General features: G+C 38.6%; 1 protein-coding gene across 12 annotated transcripts in view; it reads right to left on the reverse strand.

Moving 5' to 3' along the window:
• The window catches only part of PLGRKT (plasminogen receptor with a C-terminal lysine), a 60,576-nt gene that overhangs the window by 3,386 nt on the left and 37,761 nt on the right, over positions 1-19,429 (reverse strand). For all 12 annotated transcript variants that reach the window (XM_024734270.1, XM_024734268.1, XM_024734265.1 and 9 more), the window contains 2 exons: positions 1,054-1,184; positions 372-481 (listed from right to left, as the gene is read on the reverse strand). In XM_024734270.1, coding sequence (XP_024590038.1) covers positions 372-481; positions 1,054-1,184 — 241 coding nt within the window. The remainder of the gene's footprint in view (positions 1-371; positions 482-1,053; positions 1,185-19,429) is intronic.

Here is a 19,429-nt window from a genome sequence, read left to right on the forward strand (position 1 = left end):
AACATAATTTAATATTATGTATTTTCTGTAATTTATTTAATTGTAAGTTTATATAATTTTTAAAAAAAATTTATTGGAGTATAGCTGATTTACAATGTTGTGTTAGTTTATATAATTTAATTTTTAATAATGACTGTGTTTAACAACCAGCTTACAAAATTCCTGAACATTTGACAGTTGGTTCTTGTGAGCTGGTACGAGGTGACTCCAGCATACCACTATGTGAGAGGGGGCAGAAATATCGGTCATTGGTAGCTCAGGGAGAGTCTTGTCAGAATTTTCATAAGTCAAGGGGGTGTGAGGAGTGGATCCTGGAACCAGAAAATGAATCAGAAATTGAGACTCTGGTCTAAGACTTATCAAAGACTTACCTTTCATTCTTTGTATAAGGGTCCCGTAGCCCATGTCATACTGGTAGGTAAGGACAAAGCCTAATGGAACGATAGGTAAGAGGAAGGCAGGCTTCTTCTTTTTAATTGCTCTGATTCAAGAACAAAAAAGAATGAATATCAAGGAATAACCTGTAAATAAATATCTTTGTACTTGATGAAAGGAAATAAGTTATCTGCTTTTGGGAAGAATATCCTCCATTTCAGAAGTTACTTAATTCTTCTATGGAAATAGGATTTGCTTACCCATAATCCCTCAGCAGATTCTGCAGTTCTTGGGTAGGGTCTATGATTTGTTCATCTTTATTTGATGTTGAGGCTCAGATTACTCATTTAAAAAATATTTAAGTATTGATATCTATCCCTTAGGGACTGTGGAGATGAATTTGTAGAGACTTCCTTCTGTCTTGGTGCAAAGTCAGTCCTCTCTCTTACTTATAAAATGGAGAAAAGTACAGAAGAAATCTAAGAAACTAAAGGAAGAATTAACTATTACTATCCTGGTTCTACAGAGTTACCGCCAAGGACTAAGCTATCAGGGTTACTTTGTTCGCCTATATGTGTACTATTTGGATCAAAGTCCTATCTTGGCCAACTTAATAATATGATCATGGCAGAGACAAAAAGAAGTAGAAGAAAATTTTAAAGTAAGTAGCAAATATACCCAGCTGTTAAAGAGACGGCTGCAATGCCAAAAAAAGTTCCAAAATACTTGAGGAATTCCCGAGACCAAGCAATCTGCATAGCCATTTGTCTTTCTCTCATTTCATTCTGCATCATTAGCTGCCTTTCCAGCTGAGGACAAAACAAAAGACAAAGTATGGTTATTCATCTTTTGAATCCGAGCACAGAGTTAATAATTTGCTTTTCTAGTGGATTTTCTTTCTAGCTTTAATTCATGTTTTTTCTTTTTTTAATCTCAAGAGACTTTGACTAAAGTCCCTCTGGACTGCTATCCCCAACTGTAATCTTGGCAGTGAAATCTGGAATATATATGGAGTATGATATTCTTCTTCAGCTCTTGTATGCATGTAGTCTGGAACGTTTATCCAAGCCCAAAATATATGTTCAGCTTACTATATGAAATGTGAGAAAAATATCTATGTGCCTTTAAATACAGAAACACTTTATTGGCCTTAATTACCATTTACACTGAAATCATTTTGTCTTCCAAAACCACCCAACTCCACACTGAAATTCATTTGAAGTATTGGGTCCATATTGCATCATAATATGATGGTAGAGGGGTATTATTTTGAGATATCAATAGAGATTTTTCTTTGCCACATTTTTCTTGTTGCCTTAAGTCCTTCACCACTTTAGTCAGTGCCTTTTACTGCCTTAGAACAGAAAGCAGATACAGCGCAGAACACAGGAGACTGTATTTCTGAATGGATTTTTTAGAAAATACATAGGAGAAGCAACAGTCTGAAAGCCCAAGCCCATTATTTTGAAAGAGTTAGATTCTTGAGAGAGAAAAGAGCTCTTTTTAAATTCTCAAATCTTGGCACTGTGTATCATTAGCAAAGCCTAGAGGACAGCAAGCATATAAACCATAGTGTGAGAGGAATGAGTAATAATGTGACTCAATTTTCCTTCCATGCCTTCTTTCTCCTGTGGGAAGGGACTGGAAGAGGAGAATGAGATTTTATGAAAAAAGATGGGGCTTGGCTCCGTGACCCCTCGTGGGGGTTGAAGCCCCAGGGGATGTGATGGATTTCGAATCCTCAGACAGAGAGCACTTGTAGCTCTGCCTCCTGTCAAGAATTCTGGGAAGGGGCATCTGTCCGCTTGCCGATGCAGGGGACACGGGTTCGTGCCCCGGTCCGGGAAGAGGCCACACACCGTGGAGCGGCTGGGCCCATGAGCCATGGCTGCTGAGCCTGCGCGCCTGGAGCCTGTGCTCCGCAACGGGAGAGGCCACAACAGTGAGAGGCCCGCGTACCGAAAAAAAAAATAATAAAAGTAAAGTAAAGCAGAAATGGTTGCAGAGCAGATCTAGGCTTATAGAAGAAGGCCTGAGAGAGGCCACCCCAGTCTCCCTCAGTTGCCAGGGGTTGTGGATAAAGTCTGGAAGGTTCCCAGGTCAACCTGGATAGGGTCATAGAAGGTAGCTGATAATTGAAAGCATGTGGCTTACCAGAGAGTCACCAAAGCCTAGGGCCCAGGAACCCAATAACAGACACTTGGGTAAAAACTAAGGATATTCAGAAACTCTGAATACCCTAACTTTACTTATCTATAAATCTGAAACTATTCTAAAATTTAAGTTTATTTTTTTAAATGGTTATAAACAAATCTTATATTCTAGGTCTCTACTCTCTACCAATAAGAATAGAAGCAATCATCTCCATATATCATAGAGAAACTGTGAAAATCAGCAAGACTATATCTGCAATAAACTAAGTCTAGAGTTGAAAAAAAATCCATGCAGACCCTCTCTTTCATGGGCAAAAAATCCTGATGAAGGACATCATTGAGCTATAATGCTAATTATCAATTAAAACTTTATTAATTACCACATACTTTATAAAATAGTATTTAAAGTCACAGGTCTAGGTCCAAATACATTTTAAAATTCAAATTAATTAATAAATTTTATCACCAAACTTTTTCAATAGCCATAAAGGGATAATTACATTAATGTAATTATTAATTTACCAGTAATAGGCATTATTTAACTAAATGTACATTCATTTTCACCCTTCTTCCCCAAATATTGACACTAATAACAAGAGCAAAAGAGAACATGTACAGTAAGTTTCTGTAACAGTCTTTAACCCAAATCATAAATATAAAATTCTTTATCCTATTTTAAAATAATTTTACACCTTTTTATAATAATTATTTTCCTATCTCTGTTACTTTTGATACTGCTTTATAGGACAATTTGAAATTAAAATGTTCCTCATTATGACTTCAGACTAAGATGATTTTACAGGCTTAGCTGGTACTAGTTTAACAATTACAGAGCGACAATTAATTTTAAAGAGAATATAATAAAAGGGAGCTAGCTTATTAAAAATTATTGTTCAGGGCGCAGTGGTTAAGAATCCGCCTTCCAATGCAGGGGACATGGGTTCGATCCCAGGTCCGGGAAGACCTCACATGCCACAGAGCAACTAAGCCCGTGCACCACAATTACTGAGCCTGTGCTCTAGAGCCCGCAAGCCACAACTACTGAGCCCACGTGCCACAACTACTGAAGCCTGCGTGCCTAGAGCCTGAAGCCCACACACCTAGAGCCCGTGCTCTGCAACAAGAGAAGCCATCGCAATGCGAAGCCCGCGCACCGCAACCAAGAGTAGCCCCCACTCGCTGCAACTAGAGAAAGCCTGCACGCAGCGGCAAAAACCCAACGCAGCCAAAAGTAAATAATAAATGAATTAATTTAAAAAATCATCATAGCATTTCTTTAAAAAAAAATATTGTTCATAGTAGGAGAAACCACATTCTGACCACCTTCATAAAACTGTTACATCCACTCTTTCTTGTGTATTTTAACTCCTCAAATTTTTTGTTTTAAAAATATTAAGGGCAGCCACAAAATTACTGACCTCAGTAATTTGTCAATCTTTTGAGTCTCAGAAGGGGCAACTATGTAAAGATCCATAGACCATTTAATACGTTTCCCTTTAATACAATCTTAAAATGATTAAATTTCATATGGACACATAGAACATTTTCACAGCACAAAAAAGGCAATGACATTGTCCTATAAATTATCTTCATTGTAGTTTTAATTTTTTATTAATTAGAGCCTTTCCTATTTTTGAGAAATAATTAGGCCAACCTTGAAAAAAAGTCCATATACTTATGTGTTTTTAGTTTCCAACAGTCTTTTAACTTATGCATAATATATTCACATGTAATAGAAAAGTTGTCTTTTTATTTGCTTAACTGGACAATGCCAAAAAGCGATTCTGCATGTTTTGTCACAAAAGAAATTTTGTTTTTATCGGAAATGAATATTTTATATTTGTCTATGCCTTTTTTAAATTAACAGAGACATTATTGATACCTTCTAAACTAAAAGCAAAATCAGAATTTCAGGTAAACAAACCATAAAGATCATTAAAATAAAGCAACCATAATGAAAGCTGTGACAAGTGGCATTTAACTTTAACTTGCTCTACAGATGTTTTAAATGTTCAACATCCAGTAAGTAGTTTGGGAGGAATCTGGAACGGGAAATGAATAACAAATTGAAGCTTTTTAAAAATAAGTCCAGGGCTTCCCTGGTGGCGCAGTGGTTGAGCGTCTCCCTGCCAATGCAGGGGACACGGATTCGAGCCCTGGTCTGGGAAGGTCCCACATGCCGCGGAGCAACTAGGCCCGTGAGCCACAACTACTGAGCCTGCGTGTCTGGAGCCTGTGGTCCACAACAAGAGAGGCCGCGATAGTGAGAGGCCTGCACACTGCGATGAAGAGTGGCCCCCGCTCACCGCAACTAGAGAAAACTCTCGCACAGAGACGAGGACCCAACACAGCCAAAAATAAATAGATTTTAAAATAAGTCCATTGTTTAATCAAAGACTTATGAAAATAATTGAAAATAAAAAAATTGAAGTATTATTCAGAAGCTTAAAAGCTTTGGTTACAGCATCTTGTTACATACCTTCCAATAAAGATTACAACACAATTAAATCCACTCTTACTCTCAGATGTTTGTAAACAATAAGGTCACCCTATGTAAAAACTAAGAATTCCAGTTTGGCAAAAGCCCTTTATATTACTTATGGATTCTAAAATATATGGACTTTCTCCAGCAAGATCAGAAGATGCTGACAAGATGAGTAGAGCCTGGGAAAGAACGAAAGATCAATGACGTTCTCGTCCGTTATCTAAAATTCTGTAAAGACACAGCTGCTAACAGTGTCTGGTACATTATAAATGCCATTAACTGAAGTTGAAGACAATTCCAGAACTTAAGTAAAAAACGATAATAAGTGTATTTTCTTTTATCCTGGATTTCCTCATTTTAAAGAGTACATATTTCTTACTTTGATAATTAACGTTCCTCTATGTCAATCCTAGCTGTGCACAAAGCTAAGACCTCTATTCTGTAATACTTAGAACAAAAAATCTTAGAAACAAAATATGCTTCAAAAATAAAATTAGAAAATCATTAAGATATTGTAAGATGCTTACTTCTACTTTATTGTGGCAGCTGATACACTGATAGAAATAATAATGTGGCTCACCAGGTGCTAAGCACTGTACTTAATTTACATATATTGACTTTCCTGCAAAACCCTATGAGGCTGGTCTATGAGTTGAAGATAATGGAATCCACTCCAATTAGTAATTTAACAGAATGGGAATTATTGCAAGGTATTTGGCAGGTTAAGAATTTCTAGGGGAGCCATGGAAGTTAGTTTGCGTCCTATACTATCAGGAATAACATAGCAGGGAGAAATGCTCAGCCAGAACAGGGGATTCTCCTATGGGAACCCCACAGCTACTGCCTTCTGTCATAGATGCTCAGAGCCAAGTACTGAAATTCCACCTCCACATTCCCAAATGTCAGTCAGCTCCACTACAGTGATTACAAGAAGATCCAACATCTTCTAGAAGCTTTATACTGCCCATGTCCACCTCCCAGGTTTCCTTCAGGTGTGCCTAGATGGCAGAACCATGTCAGATGTGAAACCCAGCTGCAAGAGTCTGAGAAATCTGCCTCTGGCCTTCCAGCCTCTGTTGCCATAAGGGAGTTGGATGGAATGGAAGCTGAGCAGAGGATGTATTGACTCAGTTTACAGTTGAGGAAACTGAGGATCAGAGTTCAATTGATTTTCCCTGTGGCCTCAGTTATCAAATGGCAGATCTAGGATTCAAACTCAGGCCTGCCTGTTCCAAGGCCCAACCTTGCAGTCTACTCTCAGTACACTGGCAGTAATCAAGTCAATGTGGAAAATGGGAGTAAAGCAGGCAGGGTATGTCGTTACCATCTGAAAAGGCTTTGGCCTTCTATTATAATTAATACAAGAATTTTAAAAAGACACTGCGTAATGAGCTCTAAATTTACGGGGGTACAGGCTGACCTGAATTGCTCTGTTTAATTCCCCTTAAAAGAGCCTCTCTACACACTGTCTCTGATTTTATGCCCCCATCCCTGTAGTGATTTCAGTGACCAGCACTCTCTGAATGTGAGCCTCCTAAGGCCCCTGTGACCTCCTCCTCGTTGTCATATCTAATTTCTCAGAGAACTGGGGGCAACCACCACATCCAAATAATGACCATGGCCTGGAGACTTGATTTCTAAACATTTCTTGAGATGTGGCCTCTCCTACGCTGTTGTGCAAGCGTGGGTTTGGGGCTCCTGCCAAGGGCCCTGGGAGAGAACAAGGTCAGCCCGTGGCTCTATAAGGAAACTAGTGTCTGTGCTCAAGGTGAGGGCAGAACAGGAAGCTAAGGAAGTTCTGAAAAGTCAAGACCTGCTCCCCTTCCATAAATGAAATACAAAGGGGAAAGGCAACTCCTAAAAACACAGAGGTACTAGAACCTTTTCCAGAGAAGGTCCTTCAAATCCTTTATTTGTTTACTTTCCCCTAGAATTTTTTTCTCATCCATCTCCTCTTGGTCTTCTTAGCTCCTGGTGATATTATCACTTTCCAGGATCCAACTACCACTTCTTGCTGATGACGTCTGAATTCTAAATCTCTACCCTGGAGCTCTTTTCAGTGGTATTGTGTTTCCAACTGTCTTCTGAGCATCTCCACGGGGAGATAGACAGCTAAGTCTTACCTAGATGTCTCTGCACACCTCTTAAATCCAGCCTTCTTCCTGCTGTTCCTGCTCCAGCTCAGAGCATCATTACCCATCAACAAAAGCACTATATTACCACCAATCTGTCTCTATCCTAGTTTCTTCTCCCTCCAATCCATCTTTTATATGGCTCTCTCTATATTTATTTACATTTCTATTCCTATCTCAAAAGCAATCTCATGTTACTTTCCTGCTTAAAAAATTTTACTGGTTCTTTAATTCCTAGATGTGACATGGCCTTTAAAAATCCTATTCCAATTTAACTCTTGGGCTTCATGTCCTGCCAGTCTTCCCCTAGACCACAGCCAGCAATCCTTACCCAGACTAGGAACGTTCATCTTTCCACAGCTTTTTGCTCATAGAAAGAGACAGACATTGGAGTCACTTGGACTGGGTTCAAATTCTAGTTCTGTCACTAACTTGCTATGTGCACAAGCCCCCTAAATGTCTTGACTCCAATTTCACTATCTCTAGGAACAACATAGTTACCTTACAGGGATGCTCTCCTAAAGAAGATGGCATATTTGAAAGGGAGTTTTGCACCGCAGGCATTGGAATGTTGTTAGCCCCTCTGTCTTGCTCTCTCCTCCTGTCTCCTGTCCCAATGGTTACCTAGACTTAGAGCCTTTTTCCTTCACTGTCTTCCCTCTCTCTTTCTAGGACAGTTCACCTGTTTTCTGACTTCAAAGTTTCTCTTTGCTGAAGATGCCCACATCTCTATCCAGATCCCCATCAACTCACTGAGCAATGCTGCCAGCTGCAGCTGGCTGACTTGTGTTCCTGGTACTACACTGAATTCAGCACTCCCTGCACTGTGACTGTTAGTTCCTCCAGACCAGCCCCCCTGCCAGCTCCTTGTACTCCTCAGAAGCTCCATGATTCTCCCAGAGGAATGAAAACTTTGGTTTCCATCTTCAACTCACTCTTCTTAACTCCCCACGTATCTAGTTAGTCCAGAAATTCTACCACCAGCTTTTTCTCTGAAATCTCCCCTTTTCTCCTTTCTTGCAGCCTCCCCTGAAATCCAAATCCCTATCACCTTAGACTTTGGGTACTGCAATGGCCCCATGTTATCCTTATATGTCTAGCCTGTGGTATAGATCTATTAACAAAAAAGCACTGTGGCCCAGAAGTTAATACTATGGACACTGGAGCCAGACTGCCTGAAACTGAAGCCTGGCTCCACCACTTGCAAGCTGTGTAGCTTCTGGCAAGTTCTTGCATCTCTCTGTGTCTCAGTTTTCTTATCTGTAAAACGGGGCAAATGACAATGCCTACCTTAAAAGGTTGTTGTAAGGATTAAATGAGCAAATACATGTTAAGGTCTTAGAGCAGAGCTTTAATAAAGATTCAATAAAAGTTAGCTGCTATTATTTGCCTCGAAAATAGACATAAGATTGCAAGATTATTTTAAAATATTTTAAATTAAATAAAATAAAAAGTTCTGCTCCTGTCATTCCCCTGCTCAGAAACTTCTATTTTCTGCTACATCATGTATAAATGCTCTACTCAGCTTTCTGAGCCCTCTGGACCAGATCTGTGCCTCACCTCATTTTCTACTGTAGCCCTTCCCAGCTTTGGTCGGGTGGACTTCCTGCAGTTTTCCAAATGTGGCTCTATCTGACTCTTCCTGGCCTTGTGACCTTAGGTGAGTCACGGCATGTCTAAACAGCCTGTTTTCTCATCTGTAAAGTGGGGATAATAACAGTACCTTCCTGGTGGGATTTTTTTTTTTTTATGAGACTAAAAAGGAATTAGAGCATCTTTTTTTTAACATGCCTGTAGTTGTTGAGGGAGAGCAGGCTTGTATGGGAAAAGCAGCAGCAGTCTACATAGTGTCAATCAGAAATACATTTCTGTAAATATTGAAGCCTAGGGAGGTAAAAATACGTTTCAGGAGAAAAAGACAAAGTTTCCACAGAAATGAACATAGTATCCTTAAAGGCTAATGGTTATTGAGTCATTTACTCTTTATAACAGTATGTTTGGCAGGTGTCACTAATATCCCATTTTTCCAGATGAGAAAACTGGTGGTAAGAATGATTAAGTAACTTGCCAGTGCCTGTAGCTCTCGTACATCCTGGGTGTTTCTTTTACTTCTTAGTAATACTACTTAACACCTTTTATAATAATAGCCAGGAAATTAATAAAGTACTTATTTTCAGAATACAAGCCAAGGCAAAAGAGAAGTAAAACAAAAAGACAAAACTAAACCCCAGTGAATACAACTGTGACCATGTAGAACATTCTTTAATTAGTTTCACTTCTATCTTCTCAATGAGTTGTGTGTGCTTCTGACCCTACATTTCAGTATCCATGGAATCCCCAAAACTAGAGGTTTTTTTTTTTTCTTTTTTTTTTCGGTACGCGGGCCTCTCACTGTTGTGGCCTCTCCCGTTGTGGAGCACAGGCTCCGGACGCGCAGGCTCAGCGGCCATGGCTCACGGGCCCAGCCGCTCCGCAGCATGTGGGATCTTCCCGGACCGGGGCACGAACCCGTGTCCCCTGCATCGGCAGGCGGACTCTCAACCACTGCGCCACCAGGGAAGCCCCTAGAGGTTCTTTTTAATCCAATAAAAAAGTATTTCTGTACTTTGATGTGCTTTTCTTACATTCATAAGTAATATAAAATAATTCTTCTAATATGCTTCAGAAGATGAGGAAGCCAAAGCAAGAAATAAGAGGGATGAAAAGCATTGTTGAACAAAGGACCTTCCACCTAGTTGACAGGAATTTTTTTAAAATTTGCTTGACAAACTGATTCGAAAAGTCCCTTGGAGGAGAAACATCCCACAACATGGATGAACCCCAAAAATATTATGCTAAGGAAAGAAGCCAGACACAAAAGACCACAAATTGTATGATTCCACTTCTGTGAAATGTCCAGAAAAGGCAAATCTATGGAGACAAAAAGTAGATTAATGATTTCCTGGGTCTGGAGTTGGGATCAAAGATTTACTATACTTGAGCACAAGTGAACTTTTGGGAATGATGGAAATGTTCTAAAACTGGATTATGGTGATGGTTGTACAACTCTATAAAAATACTAAAAATCATTGAATTGTACCCACACAATGTGTACCCCTACAGTTTTAGAGTATGTGAATTACTCAATAAAGATGTTTAAAAAATAGAAGTGGGACAGAGTAGCCTTTCAGCATCAGTAAGTAACAGCATGCGTTTATTTTAAATCATTAACAAAAATGATGCTTTGTGGTGATATAGCTGCCTGACCACACAATTATTCCTGTCTTAGTGAGGTTTTTCATGTTCCGCTCTCAAGAACTGTTCAGAAACATCTGAGCCACTTGGTAAGGAATAACTCTATTCAGATGCAAAGACTTTATAAATCATTTTATAATAATATATTCCATTTTTATATTTATCAAAGAGGGAAGAAAAAACTTTTTAGCATTATATATGTAGTCCTTTTCATAAATAATTAGTTTTAAGCTTTATATTCCATACATTTTCTATTTTCATACTAAAACACACCACCAAAATTTTCCTTGCAATGTCAGGAGGTGGGGAGGATATTGTTTTTTTCTCTGTAAATGTTTCTATTTTCTCTTCAAGCATTCCTATCCCTAATACTCATATCACCCTCTCTGGGTATTAGACCTTATTTGCCCTAAAGAGGTGCAATATATACCACAGCAAATTTTTGGTTAAAAGGGTGGGTTGAGCTGATCCATCTTACTTTAAAACATTGCTCAAATGTCGGCTCATCACCAGTTTTGCAAGCTATTTTGGGAGCTCAGCTTAGATGGCTGTTAATCTAGAGATTCTTTTATTTAGAGGAAGATACATTTATACAGCAGCTAAAATCAGAATCCAGTTAACACCGGAAGGTTAACCTAGTGATATAATAATTGTTAATGGGAAGAATTTGTGGGGCAAGTCATTTCCAATTTAATTAATTTTAGGCAAGCCTTTAAATTAGAAATTTATTTAAACCTGATTTCAATATGAAAACAAAAGTAGATTGTGGAAAGAATTCATTATTTAGTTATCCGTTTCTGGGAAAAGATACTTCTGATAATTCATGCTCACATGAATTTAAAAATAAAATATCATCTCACTATTATAAGAAAATAATCATTAATTCCTGAAATGGAAAAACATGTTATTTTTACATGTTGTCCTGTACTGATTTGTATGGATCTCAGAGTTCTGCAGAAAGGTGAGCCTGACCCAGTCAAGACCAATAAGTCTTAGATTTGCTGCTGTTTAATCCCTGTAGTGACACTCATTTCTTTTCAAATACAATGCTAAATAAAAACCTAAACTAAATAGCCACAGATAGGGAGAGAGAAGTCAAACTGAGAAATAAACATAAATGTAATTAGAGTTTTATGTCATAAGTTTTTTTGTGCTATAAACGTTTTCACACAGGCTTTTTGTAAACATAAATTTTTTTTAGTGGCTTTTTAAAATTTTTATTTTATTTTGGAGTATAATTGATTTACAGTGTTGTGTTAGTTTCAGATGTACAGCAAAATGATTCAGTGTCATATATATATGTTTTTTCAGATTCTTTTCCCATTTAGGTTATTACAGAATATTGAGTTGACTTCCCTGTGCTATACAACAGGTCCTTGTTGATTATCTATTTTATATATAGTAGTGTATATATGTTAATCCCAAACTTCTAATTTATCCCTCCTCACCACCTTTACCCTTTGGTAACTATAAGTTTGTGGGTCTGTCTCTGTTTTGTAAGTGAGTTCGTTTGTATCATTTTTTTAGATTTCACATACAAATGGACAAATATCATATGATATTTATCTTTTTCTGTCTGACTTACTTCTCTAGGTCCATCCACGTTGCTGTTAATGGCATTATTTCATTCTTCTTTATGGCTGAATAATATTCCATTGTATATATGTACCACATCTTCTTTATCCATTCCTCTGTTGAGGGACATTTTAGGTCGCTTCAATGTCTTGACTATTGTAAATAGTGCTACAATGAATATTGGAGTGCATGTATCTTTTTTGAATATATGCCCAGGAGTGGGATTGCTGGATAATATGGTACCTCTATTTTTAGTTTTTTAAGGAACCTCCATACTGTTCTCCATAGTGGCTGTACCAATTTACATTCCGACCAACAGTGCAAGAGGGTTCCCTTTTCTCCACACCCTCCCTAGCATTTATTGTTTGTAGACTTTTTAATGATGGCCATTCTGTAGTTCTGATTTGCATTTCTCTAATAATTAGCGATGTAGTGAATCTTTTCATGTGCTTTTTGGCCATCTGTATGTCTTCTTTGGAGAAATGCCTCTTTAGACCTGCCCATTTTTTGACTGAGTTGTTAGTTTGATATTGAGCTGCATGAGCTGTTTGTGTATTTTGGAGATTAATCCCTTGTCAGTCACATCGTTTGCAAGTATTTTCTCCCATTCTGTGGGTTGTCTTTTTGTTTTGTTTATGGTTTCCTTTGCTGTGCAAAAGCTTTTAAATTTAATGAGGCCCCATTTGTTTATTTTTGTTTTTATTTTCATTACTCTAGGAAGTGGATCAAAAAAGATATTTCCGTAATTTATGTCAAAGAATGTTCTGCCTATATTTTCCTGTAAGAGTTTTATAGTATCCAGTCTTACGTTTAGTTTTATAGTATCCAGTCTTACGTTTAGGTCTTCAATCCATTTTGAGTTTATTTTTGTGTATGGTGTTAGAGAATGTTCTAATTTCATTCTTTTTACATGTAGCTGTCTAGTTTTTTCAGCACTACTTATTGAAGAGACTGTCTTTTCTCCATTGTATATTCTTGACTCCTTTGTTGTAGATTAATTGACCATAGGTGCATGGGTTTATTTCTGGGCTTTCTATACTGTTCCATGATCTATATTTCTGAGACACATATTAATCAAATTGAAAAAAATTAAAGACAAAGAGAAAATATTAAAAGCCACAAGGGAAAAGCAACAAATAACATACAAGGAAATCCCCATAAGGTTATCAGCTGATTTTTCAGCAGAAACTCTATAGGCCAGAAGGGAGTGGAACAATATATTTAAGGTGATGAAAGGGAAAAATGTACAATGAAGAATACTCTACCCAGCAAGGGTCTCATTCAGATTCGAATGAGAAATCAAAACCTTTATAGACAAGCAAAAGCTAAGAGAATTCAGCACCACCAAACCAGATTTACAACAAATGCTAAAGGAATTTCTCAAGGCAAAAAAGAAAAGGCCACAAATAGGAAACTTATGAATGGGAAAGCTCACCAGTAAAGACAAACATACAGTAAAGGTAGGAAGTCATCCACACACAAATATGATATCAATAGGAGCAATCGTGAGAAGAGGAGAGCACAAATGCAAGATATTGGAAATGCATTTGATATTCAAAGAACAGCAACTTAAAACAACCTTGTATATATATAGACTGCTATTTCAAAACCTCATGGTAACCACAAACCAAAAATCTACAATAGATACACAACAAAAAAGAAAAAGCAACTGAAACACAACACTAAAGATAATTATCAAATCACAAGAGAAGGGAACAAAGAGGAAGGGAAGAAAAAAGACCTATAAAAACAAATCCAAAACAATTAAAAAGATGACAATAAGAACATACATATCAATAATTACTTTAAATGTAAATGGATTAAATGCTCCAACCAAAAGACACAGACTGGCTGGATGGATACAAAAACAAGACTGGTACATATGCTGTCTACAAGAGACCCACTTCAGATCTAGGGACACATACAGACTGAAAGTGAGAGGATGGATAAAGGTATTCCATGCAAATGGAAATCAAAAGAAAGCTGGAGACGCAATACTCATATCAGACAAAACAGACTTTAAAATAAAGGCTGTTACAAGAGACAAAGAAAGACACTACATAATGATCAAGGGATCAATCCAAGAAGATATAACAGTTGTAAATATATATGTACCCAACATAGGGGCACCTCAATATATAAGGCAAATGATAACAGCCATAAGATTTTCTTTTATAATCCTTCTGAATGTTTTATTTTCATAAGAAAGAGGTACATTTTTTATTATGGGCTGTTTATTCACACTCACTTTCTTGCGATAAAAGTAAGCCTAATTTGATAGCATTGATAAGCAAGCGAAGATAGGAAGTATTAAAAACAATACTGGCTCAGTATTGGCCCTGGGTTGGGGGGTGGGGGAGCCACAGGAAAGTCAGAGTGGTAGAAAGGGAAAGGCACGAACTATCAGGAATGACACTTGCATCATTGACTCTTCAGTCTGGAAGAAGACAGTTAGTACTCCCTATCTTAAATCAAATAGAAAATTAATTCCAGGTGAATCAAAGCCCTGAATATACCAAATGAAGTGATAAATATGTTATAAGGAAAATTTGGAGACTACTTGTATAACCTTAGGAAGTCAAAGAGCTTTCCAAGAAAAACAGGAAACATGAAGGAAAAGATTAACAGATTTTATACACGAAAAATAAAAAAATTCACACCTATTAGGATGGCTATTATGAACAACAACAACAGAAAATAACAAGTATTGGCCTGGGGCAAAGATATGGAAAAACTGGAACCCTTGTACGTTGCTGGTGGGAATGTACAGTGATGCAGCTGCTATGGAAAATGACATGGCAATTCCTTAAAAAAAGTTACAGAATTACCATATGATCCAGTAATTCCACTTCTGGGTGTATACCCAAAAGCAATGGAAGCAGGGACTCGAGTAGACACTTATACACTCATGTTCACTGCAGTATTATTCCCAATACCCAAAAAGTAGAAGCAACTCAAATGGCCACTAACAGGTGAATGAATAAACAAAATGTGACATATACATGGAATATTATTCAGCTTTAAAAAGGAAGAAAATTCTAACACATGCTCCAACATGGAAGAAACTCAAGGACATTGTGCCAGTTGAAATAAGCAGATCATGAAATAACAAATATTACATAATTCTACTAATATGAGGTACCTATAGGAGTCAAATTCATAGAGACAGAAAGTAGAATGATGCATGCCAGGGGTTGGGGAGAGAGGGGAGTGGAGAGTTAGTGTTTGATGCATACAGAGTTTCAGTTGGGAAAGATGAAGATGTTCTTAGAGTTGGATGGTAGTGATGGTTACACGAGAGAGGCACAGTGAAGGGGTTAAGAGTGTGGGCCTTGCAATCAGACTGCCTGCATTTGAGTCTGATTCCACCACTTATTAACACTGTGTCCTTGGGCAAGTCACTTAATCTCTCTGTACCTCAGTTTCTTCATCTGTAAAATACAGAAAATAATAGTAACTACCTCATGGGGTTGTCTTGAGGACTACATTATTAAGGAGAATAGCATGTAGAAATAATACAACCATATGGTTGAATTTGGAAACATCTATTTTAAATGCACCTACCCCTTGATCTAGCAATTCCACTTTCAGGCTGAGTCAATACTTAATAAAAACTAGTTGTTTTTCCTGTTCTTCTTATCATCATCATCATTATTCCTATGCAGCTATATATTCTGATGTGGAAAAATCTTTCAGCCTAATATATATCAGCCTAATATATATATATAAATATGTATTTTTTTTCCTGACATCTGTTTCTTCCCTTTCCCCCATCACCACTGCTTAATCTTAGTCTTCCCATGTCCTTCACCTGTAATTATACTCTGGGTTCATTCTTTATGGGTAAAAAGAAGTTAGCTATCATACTGTGAAATTAAGGTCACATGGTAAGCCAACAACTGGGTCAGGAGAAGAAACTGCTGACCAGGTCCTGCTCACACAACCTCTCAATGATGAGCATGTCTGGGGTATCTAAGGAACAGCAAAGTAACCGGTGTAGCCACAGAGGAATGAGCAAGGGGGAAAGTGGTAGATGATGAGGTCAAAGAGGTGATGGCAAAGGGCTAGATCACCAAGGGCAGTGCTTCTCAGACATGCATGTGAATCACCTGGGGGATATATTAAAAGCAGATTCTGATTCAGTAGGACAAGGAGGGACACATGGTTCTGTATTTCTAACAAGCTCCAGTGTTGATGCTTTTAAAAAGTGGACCATATTTGAGAACAAGTCTTGTAGGCCTTTGCTGGAACTTCAGTAAAAACTGTGAGGAAGATGGGAAGCTGCTGGAGGGCTTTGAGCAAGAAGCTGTGTGATATGACATTTTAACGGATCAGTCTGACTTTGAAGAATATGATGTACCCAAGAGACATGAGCACATACGTTTACCACCCATAGCAGCAATATTCATAATAGACCCAAACTGGAATCAATCTAAATATCCATCAACAGTAGGATGGATACATAAATTATGGTATATTCATATAATGGAATACTACAAAGCATGGAAAAAGAATGAATTACTGCTACAACTAACAATGTGGATAAATCTTACAGACATGAATTTAAAAAAAAAATGAAAAAGAGTACATACTGTATGATCCCATATATATGAAGCATTAAAAAGGCAAAACTAATTTTTGGAGGCAGAGGTCTGGATAGTGGTTGCTTTTAGCAGTGGGAGAGGCAGGAGGAAGCTTCCTGGGCTGGAAATATTCTATATATTGATCTGGATGGTAATTATATGGGTATAAACGTATGTAGAAATTCACTGAGCTCTGCACACAAGATTTGTGCACTTCCCTGTGTCTATGATATACTTCAAGAAAATAAGAAGTTGTAGGGGAGCAAGTGTAAAAACTGCAAAAGCAGCTGGGAGGCTGTAGCACTAATCCAAGCAAAAGGGGGTTTGGAGTAGAGTGACAGCAGTGAAGGTGGTAAGTGGTTGGATTCTGGATATGTTTAGAATTTAGAGCTGAAAATCATTTTCTGATGGACTTGATAAAGGGATGTGAGAAAAAGGGAAGAGTAAGAGGCGATCCCAGGTTTGTAGCCTGACCACAGCGTGGTGGTGCCACTTATGGAGATGGAGAAGCCTGCAGGATGATGAGCAGATTTGATGGATAAGAATGGGGTCAGAATGGGTGAGAATGAGGAATTGTGGTTTGCATATGTTAGTTTGAGATGTTTGTGGATATCCAGATGGATATGTCAAGTCAGCAGTCTGTAGTTACAGCCAAAGTCTCAGCTAGCAATAGAAATTTGAAGTCATCAGTTATATACGTGGTATTTGAAATTATGAGACTAGATGAGCTCCCCTAGGAAGTGAGTATAGATGGAGAAGAGAAGACAAGTGCGATCTGAGCCAGGGCCACTCCAGAAATATGCAGGAGTCAGGGAGAAGAGGAGGCAAAGGGGACTGAGCTGGTGTGGTCAGGGAAGTAGGAAGAGAACTGAGAGGTATGTTTTCCCAGAAAGGAACTGAAGAATGTGTTTCAAGGAGAGAGTGATCAATGGTCAATTGTGTCAAGAGTTGCTGAGAAATTGAGTGTGATGAGGACTGAGATATTAATTATGTTGAATAGTAAACATCTGAAACTATGCCTGTCACATAGTTAAGTGTTCAAATATCATAGGCTATATGGAGAATATCATGGAGAATATACATTAAAACCTATATATATCAAATCATTGTTCTTGGCAGGAGATCATGTTTTGCAGTGAAGAAAATAAAAGTTCTTCAGAAATGAGCCCACGCTTCTACTCTTTCCCCTTGGCCCTTGAGGTTTTGGCTTAAGATGGGCAAGTGGAAAGGATTTTCTCCCCATTTGGAACAGCCCTAGGGAACTAGCTTAGCCTTCAGCCACCTCGGTCCTAGAGATCATAGAGAAACGAAGTGTTTTCTTGGCCTGTTCTGTAGTTTAAAGACTGCCCAAACTCATGAGGGAATATCCTGCTTCAGGGAAACAGGACTACCACGTATTCAAACTCCCCGTGCTTCAGTTTCCTCATCAACAAGATGGGACTAATTATCATGCCCATTTCATGATGTGTAACAAGGATTACAGGTATTAATATATACAAAAAGCTTAGAACAGACCTTGGCACAAAGTAAGCGCTAAATAAACAGTAGACATTTATCACATTATCACAGTGATATCAATGTCCTCCAGCTAAAGAATCCCAGGAACATACCTATAGTCAAAAAAAGTAGGATTCATGGACTTGTTGCAGTAAAGAAGACACACTATGGGGAACTGTGGGGAGTCTCAGTGAGAAGGTATTAGAAAAAGATTTATACCATCTGGACTTATGTCAAGTGATTTGGGGGAGGTTCAAAGATCATTTGGATGGGGTGCTACCAGGAAGTGGGAGTAATTCCATGATTGGAGATCTTAAGTCTTCTTATCGAGAAGGTGAGAGGAACCAAGCAGATCTAAGTGGTAAATAGTAAAGATGCAGTAGCAATCATATTAGTCAGGGTGGGGGCATACTTGGCCATTCTGCAGTTTGGACAATGTTCATATCTTTGTCTGTTTCCTGACATAATTACAGAGTGGTCTTGCCTGATGGTGGTGATCTGTGAAACTACTTATGTTCCACAGGAGAACACCATGGACTAGCTGATAGTGCCAGATCAGCTCCTAGCTGTCAGTGGGATAGTTTTCTTTCTCATTCTGTGTAAAATGACATGTGCTTTGAGGGAGTGATCAAAAGACTTCAGGAAGGGCTTCCCTGGTGGCACAGTGGTTGAGAGTCTGCCTGCTGATGCAAGGGACATGGGTTCGTGCCCCGGTCCGGGAAGATCCCACATGCCGCGGAGTGGCTTGGCCCGTGAGCCACAGCCGCTGAGCCCGCGCGTCCAGAGCCTGTGCTTCGCAAAAAAAAAAAAAAAAAAAGACTTCAGGAAGACTCAATTTCCTCTGAAAACATCTGAGTCATGAGTCATCAAAGAGAACCCGGAGAGGTGGGCAGAGAGGGTAAACTGATCGAGGAGAACTCTGATTGCTTAGTCCTAGATGTGCCCATCATCTCTGCTTTGAGCTGCTCTCGGGAAGCTCTCTGAAAAAGATAGAAAATTAGTGGGTGACTCGAGGTGAGCCCAGGGAGAAAATAGAAGGTGATGGGAGTTTGCTTCTGGCTCTTGGAGCGAAGAGATCCTGGCACATACTCCAGGATAAGATGGTGTTCTCCTAGGTGATCCAAAGCCATTTTGAAGATGAAGTGGAGAAACTAGCTTCACAGTAAATAGGACTGACCTTCCCTGAGGGACTGAGCCCATGGGAACTCCCAGCCAGAATGTACATCTGGAAAACTGAAATGCCAAGGAGAAATATCAAGGAGGAGAAAGGGGCAAGGGTGAAGTTTTCAGGGGTCTGAAATGTAAACAACCAGGAAAGCTGTTGTAGTGTGGCCAGTAGCACTAAGAAGGAATCTTTTGGGTCAGATATTCATTGTCAAAACCCAGTGGAATCAG

This window comes from Neophocaena asiaeorientalis, unplaced genomic scaffold (genome assembly GCF_003031525.2).
Source record: "Neophocaena asiaeorientalis asiaeorientalis breed wild unplaced genomic scaffold, Neophocaena_asiaeorientalis_V1.1 scaffold256, whole genome shotgun sequence".
Taxonomy (NCBI): Eukaryota; Metazoa; Chordata; class Mammalia; order Artiodactyla; family Phocoenidae; genus Neophocaena; species Neophocaena asiaeorientalis.